At 53.2% G+C, this 26,741-nt stretch overlaps 10 protein-coding genes across 10 annotated transcripts; 5 read left to right on the top strand and 5 right to left on the bottom strand.

The window, feature by feature from the left end:
- Nucleotides 1-204: 204 nt before the first annotated feature.
- On the bottom strand, nt 205-2,375 carry BU26DRAFT_521939 (glycosyltransferase family 1 protein). Its single transcript, XM_033829664.1, has 3 exons — nt 1,904-2,375; nt 806-1,851; nt 205-749 (listed from the first exon to the last, which is right to left on the bottom strand). Exons 1-3 carry the CDS (start codon nt 1,956-1,958, stop codon nt 420-422), a joined length of 1,431 nt encoding a protein of 476 aa, XP_033680513.1. The 5' UTR covers nt 1,959-2,375; the 3' UTR covers nt 205-419.
- Nucleotides 2,376-3,050: 675 nt separating this feature from the next.
- On the top strand, nt 3,051-5,266 carry BU26DRAFT_70206 (HET-domain-containing protein). The gene is made up of 3 exons (XM_033836235.1): nt 3,051-4,266; nt 4,325-4,337; nt 4,397-5,266. Exons 1-3 carry the CDS (start codon nt 3,138-3,140, stop codon nt 5,163-5,165), a joined length of 1,911 nt encoding a protein of 636 aa, XP_033680512.1. The 5' UTR covers nt 3,051-3,137; the 3' UTR covers nt 5,166-5,266.
- Nucleotides 5,267-5,355: 89 nt separating this feature from the next.
- BU26DRAFT_462361 (alpha/beta-hydrolase) lies at nt 5,356-6,969 on the bottom strand. The gene is made up of 2 exons (XM_033825088.1): nt 6,430-6,969; nt 5,356-6,379 (listed from the first exon to the last, which is right to left on the bottom strand). The coding sequence occupies exons 1-2, from the start codon at nt 6,930-6,932 to the stop codon at nt 5,368-5,370; spliced, it is 1,515 nt and encodes a 504-aa protein (XP_033680511.1). The 5' UTR covers nt 6,933-6,969; the 3' UTR covers nt 5,356-5,367.
- Nucleotides 6,970-7,301: 332 nt separating this feature from the next.
- BU26DRAFT_70196 (NAD-dependent epimerase/dehydratase-like protein) lies at nt 7,302-8,822 on the top strand. The gene has a single exon (XM_033836234.1). The coding sequence runs from the start codon at nt 7,423-7,425 to the stop codon at nt 8,377-8,379; it is 957 nt and encodes a 318-aa protein (XP_033680510.1). The 5' UTR covers nt 7,302-7,422; the 3' UTR covers nt 8,380-8,822.
- BU26DRAFT_70170 (MFS general substrate transporter) lies at nt 8,737-11,463 on the top strand. The gene is made up of 8 exons (XM_033836233.1): nt 8,737-9,267; nt 9,315-9,494; nt 9,543-9,683; nt 9,738-9,792; nt 9,848-9,931; nt 9,984-10,558; nt 10,614-10,806; nt 10,863-11,463. Exons 1-8 carry the CDS (start codon nt 9,093-9,095, stop codon nt 11,224-11,226), a joined length of 1,767 nt encoding a protein of 588 aa, XP_033680509.1. The 5' UTR covers nt 8,737-9,092; the 3' UTR covers nt 11,227-11,463.
- Nucleotides 11,464-12,151: 688 nt separating this feature from the next.
- Nucleotides 12,152-13,069, bottom strand: BU26DRAFT_542291 (carbohydrate-binding module family 18 protein; the record flags this gene model as incomplete). The annotated part of the gene is made up of 1 exon (XM_033831635.1): nt 12,152-13,069. One exon carries the CDS (start codon nt 13,067-13,069, stop codon nt 12,152-12,154), a length of 918 nt encoding a protein of 305 aa, XP_033680508.1.
- A 3,416-nt stretch (nt 13,070-16,485) lies between these two features.
- BU26DRAFT_521933 (ISWI chromatin-remodeling complex ATPase ISW2) lies at nt 16,486-19,547 on the bottom strand. Its single transcript, XM_033829663.1, has 2 exons — nt 19,165-19,547; nt 16,486-19,075 (listed from the first exon to the last, which is right to left on the bottom strand). The coding sequence occupies exons 1-2, from the start codon at nt 19,429-19,431 to the stop codon at nt 16,613-16,615; spliced, it is 2,730 nt and encodes a 909-aa protein (XP_033680507.1). The 5' UTR covers nt 19,432-19,547; the 3' UTR covers nt 16,486-16,612.
- Nucleotides 19,548-20,026: 479 nt separating this feature from the next.
- BU26DRAFT_489686 (mitochondrial pyruvate dehydrogenase kinase-like protein) lies at nt 20,027-22,011 on the top strand. The gene is made up of 2 exons (XM_033826029.1): nt 20,027-20,588; nt 20,654-22,011. Exons 1-2 carry the CDS (start codon nt 20,386-20,388, stop codon nt 21,867-21,869), a joined length of 1,419 nt encoding a protein of 472 aa, XP_033680506.1. The 5' UTR covers nt 20,027-20,385; the 3' UTR covers nt 21,870-22,011.
- Nucleotides 22,012-22,077: 66 nt separating this feature from the next.
- BU26DRAFT_568080 (uncharacterized protein) lies at nt 22,078-22,401 on the bottom strand (the record flags this gene model as incomplete). Its single annotated transcript, XM_033833738.1, has 3 exons — nt 22,078-22,165; nt 22,224-22,333; nt 22,387-22,401. The coding sequence occupies 3 exons, from the start codon at nt 22,399-22,401 to the stop codon at nt 22,078-22,080; spliced, it is 213 nt and encodes a 70-aa protein (XP_033680505.1).
- A 318-nt stretch (nt 22,402-22,719) lies between these two features.
- BU26DRAFT_462348 (DUF663-domain-containing protein) lies at nt 22,720-26,679 on the top strand. The gene is made up of 4 exons (XM_033825087.1): nt 22,720-25,448; nt 25,499-25,676; nt 25,726-25,887; nt 25,948-26,679. The coding sequence occupies exons 1-4, from the start codon at nt 22,855-22,857 to the stop codon at nt 26,533-26,535; spliced, it is 3,522 nt and encodes a 1,173-aa protein (XP_033680504.1). The 5' UTR covers nt 22,720-22,854; the 3' UTR covers nt 26,536-26,679.
- Nucleotides 26,680-26,741: the final 62 nt, after the last annotated feature.

The following is a 26,741-nucleotide window of genomic DNA, read 5'->3' as shown; positions in this document are numbered from 1 at the left end:
TTCCCTTCCCCCGTGCGTACTCTATCTTCGATTCTCGTAGATGTTTAGTTTCGAGTATAGAATTTTTATTACTAGGGCTGCGTTGATTGCCGAGCTCCGTTGTTTCTGCGGAGTTGGTGATGTTGTGCACGAATGCGGTGAACTAGTAGGTTATAGCGCTGCTGGGCCTTCGACGCCCTGCCGGTAAACACACAAGAGGATGGAGCTCTCTTTCTGCTCTGTCTACCCAAGTATGCTTATGCGTTACGAGAGAAGCTTAAATACATTGAGAGCGCGATTGCGTCTTAGATCTTAATGGTATCTAATTCATGTCGTGCTGGTGTATTCCGATCCTTGGTCCGATCATTTCTCATCTAGCCTGTAGCTCAGTAATTCATAGGTATCTTTCCGAATTTCCTCTTCGGTCCCTCGCTATTCCCTCACTTCGCCCTCATCATAACTACACACCACTGCTTCACGACCTCCAGCTTCACCATATCACTCGCCTGCTCAAACTCTGCCTCTCCCAACTTCATCACCACTTCCACCGCCGCATCCTTCCGCCCGAAGTTGATGCTCTGAATCTGCTTGTACACCCCAACGGAAGAGTATCCTACAAGTCCAATGGCGCCTGCAGTGGGCTTGAAGACCAGGTTGCCGATGCCCTTCCCGAAGCCTTTGCCGAAGCCAATGACGCCTTCTTTTTGCGCGCCCTGGACAGGCTTGACGAAGAAGTCTTTCAAGCCGTCGCTGAGGCCGTGGGCGAAGCCCTGATATGTTCGATTAACTGGGCGCGGCGCAGAGGCCGATGGGGGAATGTGCTTACCTTCCCGCTCACAAGCAGGCCGCTCTTTAGGTCTGTCACGTTCTCGTACTCACGGACTTCCTCGCCGTACAGCTTGGGCGCGTTGTGGAAGCCCCTCGTCAGGCCGTGTGTGAATGTCATCGGCGCCTTAACTCCCGCCCCCACAATTCGTCCAAACCCCTTGCTAGTGCCTATGGCGACTTGCTTCCCAGCCTGTGAGAGAGACGTCTCCTTCTTTTGTTCAACGTCCGAGTAGCATTTCGCCTGCTCGAACCCGTGTGAGGAGCCCGGTCGGAGGTGCATCTGTGCCTCACCATCGCCGCCTTCCTGTACGGTTGAGCAGACGCTACGCGGAGTGCCTGGCCTGAGTGGAGCCGACTCCTGACGGACAGAATGGCGCACGTGCGGTGCGAGATCCCCGGATTGCTTCGGCTCGTCCTTTTGCTCGCCATGCTGCTTCGCCTCATACTTGTGCATCATAGGGGCTACTTGGCGGCCTAGCTCGACAGGGCCTTCTACCAGCCCTAAGAGGATATCGCCAACTGTGTCGTACACGCCGAAAGCAACGGCAGATAGCGGATCTGTCGGGTCGCGCTTTACACCAGATGAGCGCGAGACAAGTTCGAGCTCTTTAGAACGTAGCAGTCCCTCCTTGATGAGCACCGTTGCGACGAGCGGGCATAGAGCCATCTTGTTCCGCTTTACGAGCCAGGTTGCCGGCCGTTCTGGGATAATGGAACATCGCTTGGTGTGCGCTGCTGCGGCATTATCCGTCAATTCGGTGAAGTAGTCGGGTGGCAGTTCATTCGGGTATGGTGAAGAGTTGCTCGGTCCAGCTTGCGTGAATGAAGATGTCTGTGACGGCGATCTGGCCATGGCGTATGGATTTGGGTTGGTTTCCTTCGTATGTGGGGTGCTTGGTCTCCTGGATTTCTCTGGTTGATATGCTTCTGCATCGATGGATTCTTCGCCATCCGCGGCGGACGCTGTGTATGCGGGTGGAGTCATGGTGTAGAGGTCGGCGTTGCTCATTATTTCGACATGGACGATGGACGAGGTTTCCGTCTCTACTCTGTCTTAGCGCTTGCCGTGTTTGCGTTCACCTTTGGAGTCACTCACCTCCGGCGACGCTCCTCCCATCATCGTGATGGTGGCTGGCGCTCGTGGCTGTCATAGTTGATGTTTGACTGTTCCTTCACCGGAACGTGCAGGACGACCACCAGTATTTGAAAACCGAACAACAAATGTGAGGGGGAATCGAAACGACGCAGGTCCTACTTAAACACCCGAAGCTTCTGCGAGGCACAGTAACGGGCGTAAGGCGCCAAGCTCTTTTCGGAGTCCTTCAGACCTATCATAGGTATGACCTAAGCCTGTTTCGGTGGGGCTTTCGAGGCAGGCTGACCTGGCATAGGGGCGCAGCAGGAACGTCAAACCGTTGTCGAGCAACGCATGGTATATCCCGCGTAGATTTCCTGCAGCCCTCGGGCTTACCCGTTATTATGCACGCTACGGATTGTTTAAAAGCAGAGGAATTGGTGGTGCTGTGCCGCTTCTCGCACTGTCTCCGCCGGTAGTGCTTGAGAATGCATGAGAAAGAGGATCTTCATGAAACATCGTGTACTCTTGTTCATCCTAGCGGTTGCTGAGATGATGCGGAGTTCGCAAGAATCTCCTAAGATCGCATAGTGGGAGGGCTGAGCTAGACCGTATTGGGACTAGTACAATACTCACCTGGTCAGTCCCGGACGTCTATCAACGATACTCCACTAACATATCTAATCTAATCTACTATGAGCTTCGCAGCTATTATCAGGCTAGAAGCCCTTTTGAGTTCTTGTCCTCAAAAGTCCTTTGCAGCATGGTCCTTTTAAACGCGCCCTACGCAACATCCATGTATCGCGACCTCTCATGCCGCGAGATATCATCATGTGTTTCCGTTGCGGCCTTTCACGTCCACTCCCACGTAGCGACGTCTCGGTCAAAGCCGCGTTCTTAAATCTCTATTGGACCGCTACACACTCACATCGTCCGTTCTTCGCTTGCAGTTACTCTATGCTTCGAAGAAATCACGCGATGGAGCGCTTGGCGCTCGGATCCCATTACACGTGAATGGTCCCTCTTCTGAAGGCTGAAGATGCGCTGGGGTCGGATTGAATGAGAGCTGTCTTGGTATGGCTGGAGCCTGATACCTCGAGGTGTATCTCACGATATCATGTCATACGCAAAGTCGAGATAACTGGCGGGCTCTTGCTCTGTGAAGCAAGGATATATTTTTCTCACTTGCACCTTTGCGAGCCACCGTCCCATCGCTTCGACTAACCGACTACCTTTTGTCTCGTTCTTACATATAATGTCAACACTAAGATACGAGAGACTAGTGAAAGATGAGTGGCGAGCACAGATTCGCCTACTGGAACTGCTTCCTGGACAAGGCTCCGCGCCAATACGCACAGCGCTTCATACAGTTGATCTAAACCGGAGCACTGGAAGGTACGAGGCTCTATCATATTGCTGGGGTCGTCCAGGCGGCGAGATTCCCATCACCTGCAACTCTGGAGCTTTGACATTCCTCGCGGACGCGACCTTTCTTGCAAGGCCAAACCTCCATGCCGCCCTTATTCATCTGAGGGATCCTTTCCAGTCACGTATCCTATGGGTGGACGCCGTATGTATCAATCAGAATGATAAGGAGGAGAAGCTCGTTCAAATCGGCCTCATGACTAGGATCTACCAAAAATGCCGGCAGGTCATTATTTGGTTGGGCATGGGCGACCATTGGACCCCGGATGCATTCGCACTCGTTCCGAAACTTGTCAGGGCCTCACGGATTCTCGGCCGTCCAGTTAGCATTCACAAACTCCACCCATCGCAGTGGGAGCAGCTTGGCCTCCCTCGGGAGCACGAGGCAGTGTATAAGCACTTTCAAAACCTCATCAACCGGGAATGGTTCACGCGGATCTGGACTGTGCAGGAAGCCGCAGTTTGCAGCAAGGCGACTATCGTGTGTGGGGAGTTCGCTGTCGACTGGGATGACTTCCTCATGGGGGTGCGATGCATTCAGGATTATGTCAATGGTTGGACTCCGAACGTTTGGGAAGCCTTTCAGCAATGCAATGCGCGCCAAAACTTCCTTGCTGAGCGGCGACCCAGGCTCTTGTCTCTCCTTCTGAGGCATCGGCACCGACACGCTGGCGAAGATAACGACAAGGTCATGGGACTGGTTGGCATTTCACGGGACGGCGGCCGAATGCGGCTGGATGCAGATTATCCCTTACCTACGGCGGAATTTTACAAGCGATTCGCCTTGAAGTGTCTAGCACAGGATGGCAAGCTCGACATATTCGCCGCTACACGCTCGTTGAACGGCGTGTCACAGAGAAACTTGCCGTCTTGGGTTCCTGACTGGAGTCAATCTGAACGGATTCCATTCATAACCCTCAACGGATACGAGTTCGAAAACAATGAGACTGAACACTTCCGTAAGTTCCCTTCTGATTCGATTAGCGTGCGAATATATGCGCTAATACGTGCTCAAAGAGTACGGCAGCGGGTACGTACCAGTATATCGACTCTTCATCCCATACCATTATACACTAACCAGGAGGACAGAAACCCAGACGCTCCTGGAAAGGCTCGCCTGGGATTCCGTGCATCGAAAGGCACACTCTATGATCTTGTCACCTCTAACAACAGGAACATGATTATGCTGCAAGGTCAGATCGTCGATACGATTCGCCGTATTTCGCCCATAATCCCTCTTCCTGATCACTACCCCAGCAGTTCGCTCGAGGTGCGGGCCACCGCTGAATTATTCTTCAGTCAAGTCCGTCTGTTCGACGAGTGGGAACGACTAGCTGGTGCGAGGTCTGCAGCCATATATGCTGAAACGGGGGAGCCGATACTCTCAGCCTACTGGAAGACCATATGCGCAGGCCACGAGGTGCTGTACGACGCAGCCGAGTCCGAGCTCGCCTTTCAAAAGTACGACAAGGAATTGAGGAAGTTGCGGCTCCTGACCCGGACTAACTTCGACAAGGCGACACCGCACCTAGTCGTTTTAGGCATGGGTGTAGCGCAACAAGTGCGCCGGAAGGCACGCGAGAGCCGTGGTGAGGATCGTGGTGGAGCGGATTGGTCTGCGATGACTAAGGCTGTGCGGAATCGCCGCTTGAGCACCACGGCCCTTGGGCGTTTGGCATTGGTGCCGGGATTGACACAACCTAGGGACAGAGTGGTTGTTGCGCGCGGAGGAGATCTGCCGTTGATCTTACGCTTGCACGGCCGCTTTTGGGAACTGGTAGGTGAGGCATATGTTCACGGGATCATGCGGGGAGAGGCCTTCTCTCCTGCTGATTGCGAACCTATGTGGCTTCTATAAGCCAGATTCTATTCAAGGCTCTTGTCACCTGTGCCTTTACCGCGTCCTATGGTATTGGCATTCACTCGGACGATGATTTGGGAAATTTCATGATGTAGGGCAATCCTGTGGACGTTATCAGCCTTCGCGGTGGGGCTACGCTGCAACAAACTGCTCGATGGCGAGATGCGGATATTCATTTATAAGTAGCCTTCAATTTTCTTCACGGGGGCGGTAGTGCTCCAGCCTTCGGTGTGGCTCCGTCGCACGGTGCTTCCAACCTCGTCTCTGCGATAGGCTGACTCGCTACATCTCTCCCAAGCAGGACACCGTCTCCATCGGGCTCATACGCGTTCCACCCCATTGCTGGCAACCCATTCACAGGGTCCTCAGCAAAAGCAAGCCAGTAATCCTGCATTTTCTCCGACGTCTCAATTTCAAAAGGTGTGGAAGCACCTCTCGCAATGCCCGAAGTCCCAAAAATAAGCGGCAGTTCCGAGGAGTGATACGGCCCTTCCCACCACAGCGGCGAGATGTTGCTGAAGTTGCCGGCGTAAAGGTAGCGGAAGGTGGTGGTACCGGCAGCCCAACGATTCTGGGTGGTTTTCACTGTAGGGCACAAGAAGAGGCTAAGGGTGGTGTAGTTCGTGAGGGTCATATTAGGGCCGTATGTGCGGTTGTAGGGAAGGAACGGTGCGCCTTCGTTTGCAGCTGTGCCACTGATCGCGGGTTTCTTTGTGAAGTTGCCGGCGAGCGCTCGTTCCGTATAGTTGGCGAACTTGGTGCGGTTGTCGACTATAGGATTGAAGGAGACGGCCGGCGTCGTGCCGGCATCGCTGCGTTGCTTGAGGAATGCTTCAATCTCCGTAGTGCTCACGTTTCGGAAGCAGTCTAGTTCGGCTTGAACACTGAGATTGCTACAACCAAAATGACTGGCGACAAAAGTGAAGTTCGTGTGCTCGGGGTCGGATGATCCGATCGAAACTAGCGCATTCCCGGAATCCATGATGAGCCCTTGCACGATGGGGTCCGTCGGGTACGCGAAATTGTAATAATCTACTGACATCGCTCCTGCAGACTGGCCCCAGAGTGAGATGCGGTTGGGATCGCCGCCAAAGTAGGCGATATTTAGGCGGATCCATTCAAGCCCAAGCCGTTGGTCGAAGAGCCCAAGATTCTGCTCGTCATCTTTCAGCCCAGCTGCGTTCGGGAAGCCAAAGATATTCACACGGTAGCTGAGAAAATCGGATTAGAAAAATTGGACTGCAGGTAGGGCGAGACTTACTTGATCGAGACAACGATGTGCCTCTGGCTCCTCTCAATCCACCGACTGGGATTCTGATACGGGACATTTCCGCCTCCAGTCTGGAAGCCTCCTCCGTAGATCCAGGCAATCACAGGCAACAATTCTGTACTAGTTTCATTCTCCCACGGCGTCCAAACATTGACCGACAAGCAATCTTCACCAGTCGTTCCATTCGGGATTATGAACTCTGGCGCATCCGTCTGCCACGTGCTCGACGCATTACCCTCGAACTGCGGACAGCTAGGGCCAAAGCTCGTCGCATTGATGCTCAACTCTGGGTACTTCAGCACCGGAGGCAGCCATCTACGCTCTCCTACCGGCTGTTCAGCGAAGGGAACACCGAGGAACTGTGCGACGTTCGGTGTTGCGTCATTGATAAAGCCCGTTACCGGACCGGAAGAAGTACCGACAGTCAGGGTATTAACAGCTCCAGAAGGCTGAAAAATAAGAGCACCAAACAAAGATGCTAGAAGGAGAGTCATGGTGGAGGAGGCGAACAAGCGTGAGCTCCATCACGGGCCTGCCTCGGTATTTGAAGGACTCCTTCGATACATCATCTACCAAATGCCGTCCTGCAAGGATCCCGCAAGAATAGAGAATCCGGGGTGACATTGTGGGACCACTCGATCCAAGATCTACAGCTAGCCTGGTTAGCACGCGGCTTGATGCTCGGAACGGGGAGTCAACCTCCGTTCGGCATTAATCCACGGGTATTGGTCAAATAGGAGGACACCAGTATGACTTCATGGGCTCGGTTTAGTAGAATAGGCCCGAATGTGTATTGTCGATGCGTCGTGGTGGGAGAGAACGGGAAGAGAGGCATCGGAGAGAGGGGAAGCACGGTCCGTGCGCTTTCTCCACTGTTTCCCGCCCGCACTTCTCGCCGCATCATTGTCCCGTCACATCACAGTGGCTTTTTCACGATGTGGGAGTGCCCTTTCATCCCAACTCATCTCTCCCAGTCCATCCATCATGAGAGTCGTCATCACAGGCGCCGGCGGCTTTGTCGGCCAAACGCTCGCAAAAAAGCTCATCGAAATCTCTCCTGATGCCGAACTCGTACTCGCCGATGTACACGCGCCTCCGAATCCGACGGAATCTGGCAAAGTCAACTGCGTTGGCGCCGATCTCACGGACCCTGCAGCATGTCGAGCTTTGATAGACTGTTCTCCCGATGCAGTCTACATTCTCCACGGCATCATGTCGAGCGGCTCGGAAGCCAACCTTGAATTGGGCCTCAAGGTCAATTTCGACAGCGTTCGCAGCCTCCTCGACACCATTCGGATGAAGAAGCCCGGGATCAAAGTCATATTTACCTCCTCCTGCGCTGTCTTCGGAAGAGCTGCTGTTAAAAATGTCGCCACCGAGACGGACGTCGTTCCAATGCCGGAGAGCTCCTATGGGACGCAGAAACTCATGGTCGAATACCTCATCAACGACTACTCAAGGAGAGTCCTGATAGATGGCCGCGTGGTGCGTCTGCCAACTATCTTCGTCAGAGCAGGTGCACCAACCGCGGCTGCTTCGTCGTTCGTTTCCGGCATCGTAAGGGAACCGGTGCATGGTCAAGAAAGCGAGCTTCCCGTAGACCCGGATATTGGGATTTGGCTTGCATCTCCAAGAACGTTAGCTCACAACCTTGTACACGCTATGAACGTCCCAGCAGAGAAGTTTGGCCATTTCCGAACTGTTCTACTTCCTGGTTATACGGCTACCAGTGGAGAGATCCTAGATGCGCTGGAGAAGGTGGCCGGAAAAGGGGTCCGATCGTTAGTAAAAGAGAAGAAGGACGAGACGATCCAGAGGATTGTACTCAGTTGGCCTGAGAAGTACGACACGTCAAGAGCTAAAAGTTTGGGGTTTGCGGATGATGTGGGCCTGGAGCAGACGATAAAGGACTTCATCGAATCAGAAAACCGGGAATCGTAGGAATGAGGTACCTTGCATGGTGCAAAGAGGCACTCAGTACAAAACCTTAGCCTAGTACGAGTCAGCCGTGATGCCTTCTCGACCGTGTAATTGACGCCTTTCGCTAATTCCACGCATCGACCCCGCATTTACCCCGGATTCTGTGACCCCGAAAGTTCGTCCATCGGTCGCTATCACTACAAGCACACGATGTCAACGACTTCATCGGACGAACGCACCAGAATTTCATAGGTTGTTAGAATAGAAACTGCGTTACAGGTAAGATCGGTACTACATATTACAGCCTCTACCTTCATGCACCTGGTATTTGGGATTTGTTGAATAACCTTCAGATGCCGTACACTGGTTGTCCGCTCTAGGAAGATCGCCCCGGGATTTTCCCGCTTGGCACTGACTGCTTAACGTTTTCCGTTTATAAAGCGACTCCCAACTCCAAGCTAGGCAATACCTGACCTTTCAGCAAAAACAGCGCCAGAGGTCGGTACAAGAGATAGCTTCGGTCTGATGGCTCAAGTTCTAGAGCTTCTCTGCTTCCCCACGCGGTCCATGGGCATGCTAGATTTCGCTTCTGGTAGGGCTGAGATTGGATCGGCTCAGGTTATCCTCATCCTCCAAGCATAAAACTGGCGGCCATTCCAGGTCTGGATGCTTGATAGAGTGGCTTCTGGTAGTCCATTCCTCTTTCGAATTCTCACTTTTCCACTCGCGCGATCATGGCGCCCACCAAACACGACGCTAATGTCGATACCATCGCCCATCTGGAAACCCTTCCAGATCCAGAGAAACACTACCATTCCCTTGAAGAAGAGATCCTGGGCCGCGACTTCACAGTCGCAGAATCTGAGCTACCCAAGGGCTACTTCACAAGCGCCAACTTTTTAGGATCTAGTGGGTTGACATGCTATGCCCATCATACCCATGCTGATGATGGGCAGTGTTCGCTATCGGCGCCAGTTTCGGATGCGGCGTAGGTGGTTTTGGTCTCGCCGCACCAGTTCTCTCCTTCATCAATGCGGATATTGGTCCGGATCCGAACTTGAGCTGGGTCGCTCTTTCGTATCTTCTTACGAACTCGATTGGACTAATGCTTGTCGGACGACTGAGTGATCTCTTCGGTATCCCGTACCCTTTCTCGTCCGATTCTCAGGGGCTGATTATTCTAGGTCGTCGTTGGTTTTTCATTGGGGGCAACGCGCTTGCCACAGTTGGATGCATAGTCGCGGCGGTTGCGCCCAACGTCCCGGCACTCATCGCTGCGGAGGTCTTAATCGGTCTCGGTGCTGCGTCGCAGCTTTCATATGCTTGTATGTCGAAGCTCTTGTTGTCTCCATAAATCCCCAGAGCTTATATATTCGCAGTTGCTGTCGGCGAGCTCGTCCCAACCACGTACAGATTTCTTGCACAGGCCTGGGTGTAAGACACACTAGGAGAATTTACACGTTAGGAAGAGCCAGGCTGACTCGCTTAGCTTTGCGTGGGCAATCCCCTCAAGCGGGTTTGCACCGGCCATATCGTACGCTTTTGTCTTCCAAACCAGTGTGGGCTGGAGAGGGTAAGGCCCTAGCCTCCGCTTTATCCTCACCTACTCACCCCGCCGTTTACAGTATCTTCTACCTCCTCACCGCCCTCAATGCTGCCACAACCTTGGCTTGGTTCTTCTTCTACAAGCCTCCCACGTTTGCCCAGAAACATGAGTCAAGCCGCAAGACTCAATTCCTCAAGGACTTCGACTACATCGGAACGCTCCTCTTTATTATGGGACTCCTGTTGTTTCTCATGGGTCTGTCCTGGGGCGGGACAATGCATCCATGGAAGTCTGCTCACGTCATCGCTACCATCGTTGTTGGTTTCGTCGCGCTAGTGGGATTCTTCGTGTACGAGGCGTACGCTGGGCTGAAGGAACCCCTACTGCCGATGCACCTCCTCAAGAACATGCCATGGAATATCACGGTGCTGCTGTGGGCACTCGGCGCAGCCGTGTATTATGCGCTCGCGATCATCTGGCCGAGCATGGTCGCTACACTCTACTCCGCTGGACATGGCACCATGTGGGCGGGCTGGATGTCTTGCATATCCAACTCCGGTATCCTGTTTGGCGAGTTCGTTGGCGCATTCTTTAAGAGGAAAACAAATATCCAGATCATCGTCGTGTTCTTCATCGGCAGTGTCTTCCTTGCAGGTAAGCTCGTATCACGTCCCGTTCGTAGGATGCAGATGTATTAACATGCAACTAGCGATGGCGGCCTCGACACCGGATACGCCCGTCATGGCGGCTCTCTTTGTGTTCATCGCCGCTGCATTTATCGGTTGGAACGAGATTCTCAACTCCACGGTCGCCACGATTGTAATCAAGGACCAGCGTGAAATCGGTACGGCCACAGGTATCGCTGGTTCGGCGCGGTCTTTTATCTCGACGATCTGCTCCACGTAAGTGCATCTCAAGCGACGTTGACATGTCACGCTTGCTGATGCAGCTGCCGCAGAGTATACACCGTCGTCCTCTCGAACCGCCTCGCACAAACCATTCCCGCCAAGGTGCCGCCTGCGCTTCTCTCCGCTGGCCTTCCAGCCACTAGTATCGTCACATTTATCACCGCGCTTACCCTTGGCACGCCAGCTGCATGGTCCGCCGTTGAAGGCCTCACCCCATCCATTCAATCCGCCGGTGTCCGCGCATACCAGGAAGCAAATGCTGCAGCGTACAAGACGGTCTTCTTGAGCACGATCGCGTTCTGTGGTGTGGGAATTATATGCAGCTTCTGGGCGCCAAACATTGACGCATTGTTGAGCAGGGACGTAGTTGTGCAGTTGGAGGGTGGAAGGAAGGGCGAGAGCGAGAAGGTGTAAAGAGGTAGGGCGAGTGAGGTAAGAGCGATAAGACAGGAATGCTGTGCTTCGCCGTGGAGTAAAAGAGAAGAGAGTCGCCGACTTCTGCGCGATAGGCTTTACGAGCTTTACCTATGCGAACTCTGCACATGCCACCTCACTTCTCCGCTCTTTCGCATCGTCATATCTTCTCCAATCCTACCTCCCCCGCCTACCTGCCTTACTAAGGTGAGCACTGCCCTAAGCCAAAAAAAAAATTGCAAAAAAACTAAGTTAGTAATGGAAATGGGGAATACGTACCTATATGACAGACCAGGTATTCGAACCTATGCCGGTCACTAGTCTAGCATCTGCTGTCCCAACCACAACCTATGATATTGCTATCTAGTATTGTGGCTTCCCAGTAGCGGTAACTCGTCGCTAAGGAGCGTTATGAGTATTACCTTCGACAGCCCATATTTGAGTTCGGTGTGCAATGAACTCGTTATGACTACTGGCCCGGCCTTTTAGGCACTCCCGTGATGCTTGTTGAATGAAAGTATTGCAGAATTATTGAATATATATACGGGAGTTATTTGGGGGTTAGGTGAGTGAGGTGAGGTGAGAGAGGCGCGGGACGCCTCTGTGTTTACGCTTGAGATAGGCAGCCACGCTGGGTTGAGGAAGGCAGGAGCGCGGAAGGAGGGGCTGAGCATGTGAAAGTCGTCTCATCTCGACTTTGTAGGTAGTGGTGTTGTGTTTACCTATGGCTCTGCAGCCCTAAAGTAGGTTCTCTTACTTCATCCCTCATGTCACAGCCCTATGCACGTCAACCCGCAGTCGCAGCATAACTCTTTTACTTCTAAGAAACATATTCCCATTGCAGACTTTCTATCTATAGCTAACTCCTCATATTCTTTTGCCTGCAGGCCCTCCGAAACCCCGCCACAACCGGCCTCTCTTCCCCTCACATCGCAGCGAAGTTCATGAACAGACTCTGTGCACCACAGGTTCCGTAGTTAGGCTGGCAACCCCATGAAACTAAACAGTAGTCATCTTGATTCCCGCACCACCCATAGGAAGAGCAGCATCGTCCGTACGTGGAACCCACACAGCCGCGACCGCCGTTCTCGGCTCCGCATCTACCGTCCGTGCTGACGGGGATAGTCGGCGTAGGCTGAGAAGGCGTAGTAGAGCTCGGCGTGGGCGTGGGCGTGGGCATAGGTGTCGAGGAAGGTGTTGGCGTAGGCGTTGGGCTGGACGATGGGATACGCGTAGACGAAGACACGAGAGGAGGCAAGGATGAGGACACTGGAGGCGCTCCGGCGCAGTTTCCGAACAAAGGCCTGCATCCAGTACCACAGTAGTCGCCTGAGCTTCCGCACCAGTACCACTCCGAGCAGCAGTTTCCAAAGCCGGAGCCGGCGCACGTGGTCACGTTACCGCACATGCCGTTCGTTGAGATGACCATGGTGCCGGAGGGGATTGGAGGTAACGATGAAGAGGTGGAGGGGCGGACGGTGGAAGAAGGAATGACAGTCGAGGATGGGATCGCAGAAGACGACGGAGTCGGTGTTGGTGTTGGTGTCGGCGTGGACGTCGGCGTAACAGGCTGATTCCCGCATCTTCCATACTGCGGCTGACATCCGACGATTTCGCCGCAGTGCTCGAATTCGGTGCCGCAGTATCCGTATTGTGAGCAGCACTGATTGTTTGTGCAGCTTTGGCCGCCGAAGTCCGCTCCGCACCGACCTGCCTGTCGCGGCTGAAGATGGAGGAATCTTGCCACTGGATTGGGCGTGGTGTCGTTGCGCCTCTCGACCTTCTGCGGCGACGCGTTCATCATCTCATTCGAGTATTGATAGTGCGAAGCGCCCACATCCATATTGAACTTCGCTCCCAGAATGGCATTGATGGAGGCCGAAGCCCCCGAGAAGCTCAAAGCTCCCGCTAGACTGAAGAAGGTCCACCGCATTGTTGCTTGTAAAGTAAGATGAAGCTGGGTAAGAGGCTCAGAGCTGGAAACAGGAGCGAAGCGTGCTATTAATGAGCGGACTCACAAGCTTCCGCAAGCTATCAGAAGACACCAAAGAGGAAAAATGCAGCTCAGGAAAAGACAATAAAAAGATAAGGACGCGAACTCCTCGCCCAGATATGAGAACGGGTACGCGAGGCCTCGCGTGAGCTTCGTGGGAGCTCCACGGCTCTGCGCAATATTAATTCCAAGCCGGTAGCACAATCCTTTGCTGCAAGATTTAGGTCGTACAAGAGACGAGCTCATTCCTGGTTATTGCTAATATCCAGGTACGGCGAGAGCTCAATGCGATGTGGGGCTTCTGGGAGCCGCGGAAGCTATATGGAGCTGCACAAGACGTATAACGGCGGAAACTGATAGTATGGAACATCTCAAATAGCATTGGTGCAACGCTTCTTCGAAACTGACACACGGGAAGGTGTGAAGATCGGCTTCGTGCTGATCTCAGGCGTGGAGGGAGGCGACCTGCATGAGCGACATGTGGGAGAGCTGCCACCCTTAATCCCGAGGACCTGGTGGGGCATCGTGACACTTCTGGGCATGGTTGTACAAGGTGTAGATGTTAAATATAAAACTCATTTGCGTCGGAAAGGAAGAGTGTCGAGCCTAAATTGCCGGTGCCGAGACTACCGATGGGAGTAATTGCCGCGCTTGGTACAATCGGGCTGATGATGACGATGGAGGGGTAATCGATCGCATAACGATTCTGGAAAGTGGCCACTAGAGTTCTATGCAAGGAACCGCCTTAGCCGTAGAGAGTACCAGGTAATAAAAGAGGGTGTTCACGTGACCATAAAGCAATGCTGCATATACCCGGCCAATGACGAGCCGAGGGTGGCCTAAAGATCAATATGCTTTAGTCGCATTTACATAGAAATCTCATTGAGGCGTAATTCGGCGGTGCTGCGCCCCAACTCCGGACAGAGTGTGGAGGCTGCCTGCCAAGTGCAAACAGACTGGCGTAGTTTAGCATTATCTGTGCCAATCGTAAGTTGCAGGGCTCCCTAAGAATTGCAGACTGGCGAGCCATGTCTGTACGGCGTGACCCTCCAGATCTTCCGGCATGGATCTGATCGCTTTCGGTACCGTTCGCTGTACCCCGGTGAAGCATAGAGCCGTTCGTCCTAGAGGTTAGGTGCCAGGAACTGGACTTCTGCTTCCTCGGCGGTTCTATACCGTGCCTGAGCTAGATAAGGGGCGTTGAAATGGATACCCTGACCATGGAGTGCCCATGCATGCCGAAGGAGCTCCAGATCCGTCTGCGTTGACTTATTATCCATGGTACCTGGAGCATCGTAGTCACTCGACTCTCGGCCTTGTATCGTAGGGGAACTGGAGATGGAGATGAAATCCTCGTATGTCTGTCCGTAGAGACTATCTATGACTGACCCTAACGAAGTCACTGAGCTCGGGTCGGGACATTCGCAAGGAAGTGAGCTTGACTAATGGTAGTGGCGGCCAATCTCGTATTCGGATTGTGGCTCTGGTTCCGAACTGGACTCTGGTTCCATGTCGGAAGATTCTGGAGTGGCATCACCCCAAAGTGCGGGGTGAGGCTCGCAGCGAAGACATGAACGGCGCTGCTTCATTTCGATGCTCATTTTTGGACCCATACCATTGGTCTCCAGCCGCCAGGCGCGCAGACAGGCCTTCTTCGGAATTTGTCGCAAAGGACGCATTCGGGACTCTAGAGAATGACCATAGCGTTCTTTCCACAGAGGATACATAGCCTTCTCCTCCCTGATGACGGCACCGCCTCAGGAAGGCGCAAAAACCCGGGATACCATATCTCTGGAAGGTATTTGAAGAGCGGCCTGGTTGGCTCTGGGTATGAGAGTGACTGCCCTTCGTATTTTCCTTGAAGTTCCTTTTCGAACTCGACCATGTGAAGAGCAACATAATCGCACTACTTCTGATAAGCACAAGCTGCAATTCAGCGAAAGTGTTGCTTACCCAGCCCGACTTGAGCGAGTGGAGAAGCTCAGTTTTCATCTCTTCCTTAGAACACTCACCCTTCCGGGCAACATTGCATCCCCATAGATGCAACTTGGGCCACCATGTAAGGACTCGTCGCTTTCGAGGAGCCTTCTTCAAGTTTTGTTCGAATAAAATCGGCAGGCTCCCGTGTATGTACATCGAGATACTGCTTGCCGTCGTAATAGCTGTAAGCGGTTGCTGCGGTACCCGGACCTTGCAGCACGGAAACTCGCGGCCGGGCCGCCGGAAATTTCTGATCCATAGATGCAAGCGTGTGAACTAGTGCTGCAAGTGGGCTCGCGGCGTCCTCCTGGAAGGTAGGGTCATGCGGATCGATCCATTCCGGCGCCCTGCAACAGTCAGTATCCTGGTCCTCGGTCACTCTCGTGCGTTTGCTCTGCAAACCCTCACTGGATGCTGTATCCATGGCTGCAAAACTGCCGAGAGTCGCTCCGGGCCGAGACCGGTTCCTCTTCTTGTCAGGGCAAAATCGCTCCTTCCACTCTGGTGCCATGAGAGCATCGAATCGGCATCGGTCCTCTTCATTGTATGGGAACTTTCTGCTCGGGTTCCCATCCGCGTTCTGCCAATTCGTCAGGCGATGAAGTTCCAACTTGTCAGATGTTCGTGATGGTTCCAGCCCATAGTACTGCCGGCGTACGTCGTCTTCGAACTCGATCACAATGGGAGGTAGAACGTCGCACCAGAGAGAGTTAGGACGTCTATCTATGTTTCATCAGGCCAGTTTTGTACTGACCTAACCATTATTTAACGCTGTTTTGAAGTCTTTTTCTGATAATCTGCTTATTAACGGCGCCCAGGTGATGGGAATAACAACCCTAGAGCGCGCATTGGGCCAACATATATTTCATTGTTCCTGGATTTTCCTTGCTTTTATAATTTGAAAGTCGTTGTCTGGTTTCGTCGGCAGGGTCGCGCTTGTGGCCGTTGCTGGAGGGGGCGCCATCGTAGTAGCTGTACTTGGCGTTCGCGCTGCCGGGGCCCATATGAATATGCAGTCGGGGCGGCTATGCCTTGCGATTTGGGGTCGCCATTGGTCGTACCTTTCCTGGGCTTTGTTGGTGGGATGATGTTGGGATGAAAGGGAGAGGGAAATGTTGGATGGAGACTACAAGAAGTCGCGACACGTGCAACGCGCTAACCATTTCTGGGACATGACTCGCGCGCGTTATCATGTGATCCGCCATTGATACATCGACGATTCGGAGGCATCCGTATATCCAAGTATCGCATCAGTTATGCCTATTCGCATTCTACATATCTGCGGACTCATAGGAGAACTAACTTGACCTAGCGTATTAGCCTCAACAAAACTTCTGCCTCCAGTTATTCTTTTGGGGCTCGCTGATTCATATTCATAGATATCGCATATCCAAACTGCCGCAGTTGTGTGCCCTATGCCTTGAGGCCTTCCATCAATGCGCCTTCGTCCCTTTTTCCCACAGCCTGGAAGACCTGCCCATCACCACCAACATCCAGCCCCTTCTCCGCCCTCTCATACGCCTCGTCACTCCTATCCAACAAAATCTCCAATTCCTTCCGATCAAGCAGCGTCACTCCATCTTTCCCCTCGACATTGAACCGCTCCCCATCGGACCTGCGTAGCAACTTCTGCAATTCTTCAACCTCCTGTTCCTTCTCCATCTGCTTTCCGCGCCCTCTGTCATTCCGCACTCCGCCTTTTCTAATGACGAGCTTCTCCAGCCGGCGTTTTGCTTCTGCCGATTCGAGGAGTTTCTGCTCAACGGTATTGCGCGTGGCGAAGCGGTAGATGATTACGTTGCGGGTTTGACCGATACGGTGCGCACGGTCCATGGCTTGGAGGTCTTGCTGGGGGTTCCAGTCTGAGTCGAACAGGATGACTGTGTCGGCTGCTGCGAGGTTAATGCCTTGGCCCCCTGCCCTTGTAGAGAGGAGGAAGACGTTCATGGCTGTCTTCGAAGAGGACGAAGTGTTGAAAGAGCGGATCTGTGCTTGACGCTCGATTTGCGCGACAGAGCCGTCGATGCGCGCATGTGGCCATGAGCGGAGGTCGAGATATTGACCTAGCAGGTCAAGCGTGGTTGTGAATTGCGAGAAAATGAGGACTTTGTGCCCTTGATTGAGTAGCTCTGGGAGCAAGGAATCAAGCAGCAACATCTTTCCTGATGTAGTGACAAGTGTCTCGTCGGGCTCCGTCTCTGACGCAAAGGTCTCGGAGCCGGAGGTTTCTGCCGCAATGAAGGGATTAAAGAAGTTGTAGGGTGAATTGCAACATAACCGGAGTTGCATAACGGGGTTGCCCAATTTCTTCTGCAAGAGCTGACGCTTCGCGATCTCGAAAGTCGCCGCGCGAATTCTCTCTTCTTCCGCTTCTGAGCCCAGATCCTCTTCTTCGTCCTCGCTCTTTTGGGCGTGGAGATCCGCGAAGAACTGCGCGTCGCTGAGTTCTTCGTAGGTCTTCTTCGGCCGCCCACGTCCACGCTTAGACGCGGTCAATGCAGGAGTACCTTCACGAGACGTCTTCGCGCTCTTATTTGGGGTGCTGACACCACTTGATAAAGTTTTGCGCTTCAGATTCCCATTCCTGCTGCGCACGCTGAGCGGTGTTGCAGTCCCACTTCGAGTGCTAACGCTAAGCCTCTCAATCGCCTTCTCTTCAAGATATGAGCGGCTTGTGCCATCGAGAATAGCCTGGTATAGCTCTCTCTGCATATGCGTCAGGGGTGCAAAAAGGATGTACTCGCGCTTTTTTGGCATCAGGCTTTCGACGTCTGTCTTGACTCTCCTTAGCAGAAATGGTTTCAGCACGGCGTGCAACGACTTGACGAGGTACTGCTGGCGCTCTTCGGAGAGCAGCTGCTCAAAGCTGGACTTATCTTTCAAACCAGAGAAATCAAACCAGCTCTCGAACGTGGAGAGCTTGTCAAACACGGTAGGTAGGAGGAAGTGCAGCAACGACCAAAGCTCGGTCAGATTGTTCTGTAGTGGCGTCCCAGTGATCAAAAGCCGGTTCGCAGACTGGTAGGACTGCAGTTCGCGAATGAGACGGCAATCGAGGTTCTTGATGCGGTGGCCCTCATCGATAATGATGAATTGCCAGCCGAAGCCAGTCAAATACTTCCGATCGTTCATGCAAATCTCGTAACTGGTGACCACGACGGGAAACTGGTCGGTTCCTGGATCCTTGAGTTTCGTCTTCCGCAATCTCGCACGCTCGTTCTTGTCGCCGTGGTATAGAATCACGGGGATGCTCGGTGTCCACTTCTTGAACTCTTCAACCCAGTTGCTCGTGGTGCTTAGGGGAGCAGCAATCAAAAATGGTCCGTATGACCTATTCTCCCACAGATGTGCGAGCAGGGCGATGGTCTGAATCGTCTTTCCTAAACCCATTTCGTCGGCCAAGATCCCGTTGATGCCATTTTGATACAGTGAGAGAAGCCATTCCAGCCCCTCCAATTGGTAGGACCGCATGATGCCTCCGGTCACCAGCTTTGGCTGTCTTGCAGACTTTAGATTCTGTATGCCAATGTCGCCGGACTGCACGTTGTCTTCATCCGCAGCGTCCTTCAGCGCCTCCGAGATGCTCGTCTGATCCGTCTTCTTTTCAACACCTTCTTTCTTGAAATAGCTGGAAATCTTGGTGTCTTCTTTTGCTCCCTTCTTTGGCCGGCCGCGGCCTTTCTTTTTGGGTGCGTTGGCGAGAGCAGCGGAATCACCACCGCCTCCCGATGCGCGTGTCGCTCTTCGCTGTGTCTCGGTCGCAACCTGCTCGGCCTTCTTTTCGCGTTTCGAGGATTGGCCGTGCGTTTGCTCGTCGCGCGCTTTCTCGTCGTCTTCCTGTCGCTGCATCTGTGCAAGCATGACAGTCGCGTAAAGCTAGAGAAGGTCTTGTTAGTGACTTTACTTTCGTCCGATCTTTGCCTTCCTGGAGATTCCTGAAGAGATCTGTAGTTCTCTAAACTGACCTTGCTCTTATTCATCAGAAACTCCAGTTGCTGGAATTTCTTGTCCAGGATTTCCTTGCCACTCTTAATGTCTGCCCGTCGCTCTTCCTCGAGCTCAGCGTCGCGTTTCGCGTCTTCTTTCTCGCGCTGCATCCTCATCCGCTCCTCCTCTGCCTGTATCCCCTTCGAGACGCCCTCGATGTTCTCCATATCGGCGGGTGGGGGAGACGACGCGGGCGTAGACTGTTGTGACTCGGGATCGGTGCCGGTGATGGACGAAGAAGCCATTTTCCGTACTGTCAAAAGCCTCAGAGGGGTGGAGATAGAGAGGCGTGAGAGGACGCGGAAAAGAATGCACGCCAGAGGAGTGCCAGGTGCATATCGAGTGGTGTAAAGGCGACGCGCCAAGCATAAGTCAATCACGTCACAGGGGGTCGCGCGATCACGACACTAATTCCGATTCGCGTACCAACCAGCCTTCCTTTCACCTCTCGCTCCCTTTCCGTCCCGTCTTTCGGAACTTCGCAACACATAAAGCTCCGCAACTGTTCGCAGAAGATGCTTTCCTAGATTTCTGTGACCTTTGTATCCTCCATGAAATTCTGAGCAAGGCCGAGCAATACGGCTTGACTAGTGAGCTTTAGAGCCCCATTGGTCCTTGAACTCCCGAGCCTTATTCACATTACGGCCTTGATCTGCCTAAGTATTTCTAAAGCGCAAATTATTGTCGAGGAGCGATATAGTCTTGTATTTTGGAAATGACATGTTCAATTCTGTGCTATCTCGGGCGATACTGTAAGCTCTCGACCGCTAGCTGATTTGACGTCAGTTACGTCTTTGCTTTTCTATGTTTTTGCTTTTCTACGAGCCCCCCACCAAGGATATCGTGAATTACTTACCGGTAAGCTAATTGGACGAGATACTCTCATTCACAAATGCGTGGCTATACAATTCCCTAAAGTACCTACGCCGATGAAGCATGGCGCCCATGTGACCTCTTACCGCCGCTTAGACCACGCACCTTGCCATCGACCACACCGAGCAACGAAACCTACAGTTACGAGAACCTTACCCTTTTGAAGTGACACAATACTCGATCTAACGCGTATGACGAGGCAACATTGGGCAGCGAATTTCCAGAGCCTGTCCGAGTGTCAGCTTGAGCAACGGGGCTCGCACGCATAGCGCATAGCCTGCCATTCCACGACAAGGTCCGAACGCGGAGACCAGAGGAGTGCGACAATGGCTCAAGTCCAGCGCCCCCTGATAATTCAATCGCAGCTCGTTCGACTGTGCTGTCCGCTCAAGGCCCGTAGAACGCCAAGCTCGGTGTTTGCGAGGGGAACACACGACAAGCGATTGCACACGGCAACCGTTACGGACAATGACATCGCGCGGCTGGCGAGCCTGCCATTGCATCCGCTCAAGCTCGCAGACCTTGTAAAGTGGGTACTCGAATCTTCATCGGATCCCTTGGAACCGTGCTAATGCGTGTTGTGCCGTCGTTCAGACACGGACGTCCGCCGCTCACGACCTCGCAACTGCTCGCCTCCGCCAACTTTACGCTCTCAATCCTTCCCGCTCGTCTTGCGCACCGAATCCAGTCGCTCCGAAACCTGCCCTTCATCGTCGTCTCAAATCCACACATCTCTAAGATTCACGGGAACTATGAACACAGTCTCTCCACGCTGCTACCATGGGCGGAACGCGAGGTAGCGACGCTCGAGGACGAGGTCATATTCACGGAGGTTATGGCTGATCTTGTACAAACACACGCCAACACCATAAGCATATTGGCAAGAGGGTTCTTAGAAGCGAGAAAATACATCAGCCCGAAGGACGTGACTCGATTCCTAGACGAGCATTTGCGGGCGAGGATTGGGACACGGCTGATCGCAGAACAGCACCTGGCGCTACATTTCTCCAGCCAACCGCATAGCGAGGTGATGCACGAGACCGAGGAGAACCCAGGTTTCATAGGCGTTATCGATACGAAGCTTCGACCTGCTAGAATCGTCGAGCACTGCGATAATGTTGTGGGCGAGATTTGCGAGCTAAAATATGGCGTTCGACCACATGTTGTGATTAATGGGGAACCAGACTACACCTTCGCCCATGTACCGGTACATCTTGAATACATCATTACCGAGCTGCTCAAGAACGCCTTTCGAGCAACGGTCGAAAACGGCAAGGAGCGCGAACCTATCGAAGTCACCATCGCTCCTCTGCCAGAAGAGCTCCCAGAGAACAACAACGGCTGTGAGAGTGACGACGCCAGACCGAGGGTCAACAACACCACCCAGGGAACTATGGATATAGCGTCACAGCGCTTCACGGGGAAAACCAGCGCTCAAGCCTCCGCCTCAGACGCTCGCATCCTACCGCTTGCGCACAGCACTCCCGGCGTCACGATCCGTTTTCGAGACCGCGGAGGCGGAATTGCCCCAGAAACCCTGCCACATATCTGGGACTATAGTTTCACGACATTTAACGATGACCAAGCGTCACACACGCTGGCGGGACGCTCGAGCGGCATGGATGCTTTGAATATGATTTCGGGGCCGGGCGGTGAGGGCGCACACAGCCTAGCAGGGCTAGGATATGGATTGCCGCTGGGAAGAGCATACGCGGAGTACTTTGGAGGCGGGATTGCTGTGCAGTCGCTGTGGGGTTGGGGAACGGATGTATATTTAAGTCTGAGAGGCGTTGGAACGTTAGATGAGTAGGATCATGTGGTGCATACGCTTGAGGGTTGCTAGGCTGGGCTATTCAGGGCTTTCACGGGGCATCAGCTAGATACCATCCCCAACCGAGAAGGAATATCATCATTAGGATTCGTCTATAGTGATCTCAACACCAATGCTTGATGCCATGCTACTTCCATGCTATCATGTAATGCGTGTCATATCCATATCGTGACCCGTCCCCATCCATTTACTGTGTCTTGACTTCGGAGTCGGCCTCAACGGTGACATGGTCGTTGCTCTCGAGAGTGTGGACCTTATCGGCGGGGAACTCGGCGCTATTCACCCAACGTCAGTGTCTGGCCTAGCGTGCTGCGAGGGGTTCGGGATGCATACGTGAAGCCCTTGATGAGACTGAACTCATGTGTGACCTTGCCGCCCTGATCCTGTACTTGCTTCTTTGCGTTTTCGAGTTGTTCCGGCGAGGCGCCGGACTTGAGGGTGACCTGCGGAGTAGGTTAGATAGAACTCCTCGTGCAAACTGAGGACGACGCGTTACATTGATGGCAGGCATGTTGAAGGTGGGTGTGTATGAAGGTCTGAGGAGAGTGTAGTGGGAGTAATTGAGTATTTGTTGATAAGATTTCCACGCGAGTCAGTGCTGGATCAGCGTGGTTTTTATATTCTCTCTGTTGACGGACCCTGACCGCTTGGATGATTACGGCCTTGGTTGCTGCCCCACGTCATCGTCATATGCATCACGCGTCCCTCCCATCCGTGGTTCAGCCCACTTCGCGTCCCATTCTTATCGATAAGCACATCCCTGTCCCGCCGAAATCTTGGCGTGCGCGCTAGTCTTGGAAATTTTGGGAACTGCAGTTCACAGCTACAACTCTTCGCCCGACGCTGCGCACGACACGCCGTACACGTCCCGATCCCTCGAAATCCGGAGAATTTATACATTGGCGAATGTGATAGGGTGACTTAGCCACGGATTGACCTCGCACACGGTGCCGCGCGGGCAAAAATGGCCGACGAACAGGCGAATCGCCCGCACAGGAAGAGCAAGGAGAAGAAGGCGCCCTCCGGGGACAGGAACCCAAAGGCTTTTGCCGTGGCTAGACCTGGGCGAGCGATTCGTCAGGCTGCCAGGACTAGCGATATCAAGGAGAAGAGGTTTCATGTCCCGCTCGTGGATCGCCTGCCAGAGGAAGCGCCGCCTATAATCGTGGGCGTCGTTGGTCCTCCGGGCGTCGGTAAGACGACACTCATAAAATCGCTTATCCGACGATATACGAAACAGACACTATCCCATCCGACCGGTCCTCTCACAGTCGTAACGAGCAAACGAAGACGGTTGACGTTCATCGAGTGTCCCGCCGACTCGCTCTCCAGCATGATCGATATCGCGAAAGTGGTGGATATTGTCCTGCTCATGATTGACGGGAACTACGGGTTCGAAATGGAGACGATGGAATTCCTAAACGTTCTCGCCAGCTCAGGAATGCCTGGCAACGTGTTTGGGATTCTTACGCATCTCGATTTGTTCCGCAGACAAGACGCTCTAAAAATGCAGAAGAAACGACTCAAGCATCGGTTCTGGAGCGAGTTATATCAGGGCGCCAAACTGTTCTATCTGTCCGGGGTCGTCAATGGACGTTACCCTGACAGGGAGATCATGAACATGTCACGGTTTCTCTCCGTTATGAAGAACCCCAGACCCTTGGTGTGGCGCAATTCACACCCGTACTGTCTTGCAGACCGGTTCTTGGATATAACACCGCCCACCGAGATTGAACAAAATGAGAAATGCGACAGGAAAATTGCCCTTTATGGCTACCTAAGAGGCACAAACTTCCCCGCTCAAGGATCGCGAGTCCACGTTCCTGGCGTTGGTGATTTAAGTGTCTCATCGACGGAGGCATTGCCTGACCCCTGCCCGACTCCCTATCAAGAGAAGGAGATGGAGAAGCGCGGCAAAAAGAAGAGGACGCGACTAGGCGAGAAGCAGAAGATTCTATTTGCGCCTATGTCTGACGTGGGCGGCGTCCTTGTAGATCAAGATGCGGTCTATGTGGATGTGAAAACGTCAACTTTCAACGAGGACGACGGTCCGCAAGAGCGTGGTTTAGGCGAGCAGATGATGCTCGGCCTTCAAGGTGGGAGACGTTTACTTGGCGTAGGCGATAGCGGTATGCGACTCTTCAGCGGCGGAGAGCTTGTCACTGGTGCGATCGAAGATGGGTCCGGGGACTCTGGACGAAAAGGACAACGCCATGCAAGGATGGCAGACCATCAAGAGGTCGACGAAGCTGATCTGAAAGATGTCGACACCGACGACGAGGACCTCGGCGAGCAGGAGGGTGACGAGGACGATGCAGGTTTCCTCGAGGATGGCATCTCGAACGAAGAACCCACTGTCGCGCGCCGGAGAGACTCAGATCGTGAGAGGACATTGATAGAGGATATTGCCTTCGCCGATAGTGATTCGGATATCGGCTCGATATCGGGAGAAGAGCTGGATCTTGACGATCTTGACGATCTTGACGATGGTGAACTGGGTTCGGAAGTAGACGATGAGGATGAGGGGGCTGTCAGATGGAAGGCGAACTTAGCAGAACACGCAAGAGCGATGCACGACCGAAGACGACCGTACAAGACCTCTAACCTGGCACGGATGATGTACGATCTCACTCTCTCTCCTGCCGAGGTCGTCTCGAAGTGGCGTGGAGATGCAGAAGTGTCCGAAGAAGAGAAAGAGGAAGAGGCAGAAGTTTTCTTTCGGAAGTCAAAAATTGGAGACGCTGCAAATGCTGAGGATCGCTCCATACCTATCCTTGACTACGTTGCGTTGGAAGAGAAGTTTGAAGACGAGAACACTATCGAGCAACTGAGGAGCAGATTCGCTTCAGGGCATATGTCCGGCAAAGGGAGCGATAACGAAGAAGATGATGAATATGAATTTGAAGGCTTCGATAGAAATGACGATGAGGGCGATGGCGAGTTCGAGGACCTGGAAACCGGCCAAAGTTTCGGTGGAAAGGAGAAAAAGAGTGGTACCAAGGTCGACGCCAAGGACATAGCCCAAGAACGTGAACGCAACGCCAAACGGAAGGAGGAACTAAAGCTCCGGTTTGAAGAGGAGGATCGCGAAGGCTTCATGAACGATAAGGCAAACGCACGACAGGAAGCCGGAGAGGGAGAGGAGTTTGGCGAAGATGACTGGTATGATGCCCAAAAGGCGGCACTGCAAAGGCAGCTTGACATAAACAAAGCCGAGTTCGACCAGCTAGATGCGGCCTCACGTATCCGTGTGGAAGGGTTAAAAGCTGGCACCTATGCTCGCATAGTGCTCGAGAACGTTCCTGCGGAGTTCAGCGTCAACTTCGATCCCCGCTTCCCCGTTATTGTAGGCGGTCTTAGTCCTACGGAGGAACGCTTTGGCTACGTCCAGGTGCGGATAAAGCGACATCGCTGGCACAAGAAGATTCTCAAGACCAATGACCCCCTCATCCTTTCGCTCGGCTGGCGGCGGTTTCAGACAACACCTCTATACAGCATATCCGACAGTCGTACGAGAAATAGAATGCTGAAATACACGCCAGAACATATGCACTGTTTGTATGTGGCTATACTCTACCCTTGCAGATCATTGCTAATATACCGCGCAGTGGCACTTTCTGGGGACCGCTCGTTGCACCCAATACCGGCTTTGTGGCAGTCCAGTCTCTCTCAAATAAGAATCCCGGTTTTCGAATAGCAGCCACGGGCGTAGTCCTCGCGGTAGATGAGAGTTTGGAGATTGTAAAAAAGTTAAAACTGACAGGTCATCCCTACAAGATCTTTAAGGTTGGTTCCACACTTAGGCTACGAAGATCTACATGCTAACTCTACCTAGAACACAGCCTTCATTAAGGATATGTTCCAGAGTGCACTTGAGGTGGCAAAGTTCGAGGGTGCCTCGATCCGCACCGTCTCCGGTGTACGCGGACAGATCAAGCGGGCATTGAGCAAGCCCGAGGGAAATTACAGAGCGACTTTCGAGGATAAAATTTTGATGGTGAGTTTTCGGCCTATTACCCAGAGTCAAAGCATTGTGCTGACATGATACCCTTTCCAGTCGGATGTCATCTTCTTACGAGCTTGGTTTCCTGTCAAGCCGCACCGCTTCTACAACCCCGTTACCAACTTGCTTGAAAGGCCCGCAGAAGCCGACGAAGGGGAGTCCACAGGCTGGAAAGGCATGCGTCTGACCGGACAGGTGCGGCACGAACAAGGCTTACCCACCCCCTCTCTCAAGAACTCTGCCTATCGCCCCATCGTCCGCGAAGCACGGCACTTCAACCCACTCCGCGTGCCGCGCAAACTCGCCGCCGACCTACCCTTCAAATCACAAATCGCGCAGATGAAACCCCAGTCTAAGTCAACGTACCTGCAGAAGCGTGCGGTAGTGCTGGGAGGCGAGGAGAAGAAGGCCAGGCGTCTGATGAATCAGGTCATGACGATCAGGAACGAGAAAGTAGAAAAGAGGCGTAAAAAGCAGGAGGAGCGGAAAGAGCCGTATAAGATGAAGGTGGCAGAGAATGCCGAGAAGAAGGCTGAGCGCGAGAAGAGGGAGAAGCAGGAATTCTGGCGAAACGAGGGAAAGAAGAGGAGATATCAGCAGGATGAGGTAGATAGCGGTAGCCGCGGGAAGAGAAGGAAGTGAGCAAGGGTGGAGAGAACCATGGGTGAATCTTATGAATATGAATTCTCTGTAACACCGGGATATATCGAATGGCACAGCTTCCCCAAATTTAGCAGAATACGGCGCCGCTCAGCCCCGCGATAAGGCTACTTATTGAAATTAAACAGTCTATACCAGGTCTTCATATTCACACCTGAAAGCTACGCGTCTCGGAAACAGCAAGCTGG

This window comes from Trematosphaeria pertusa (genome assembly GCF_010094035.1).
Source record: "Trematosphaeria pertusa strain CBS 122368 unplaced genomic scaffold BU26scaffold_12, whole genome shotgun sequence".
Lineage (NCBI taxonomy): Eukaryota > Fungi > Ascomycota > Dothideomycetes > Pleosporales > Trematosphaeriaceae > Trematosphaeria > Trematosphaeria pertusa.
This window is presented reverse-complemented; position numbering and strand designations above follow the sequence as displayed.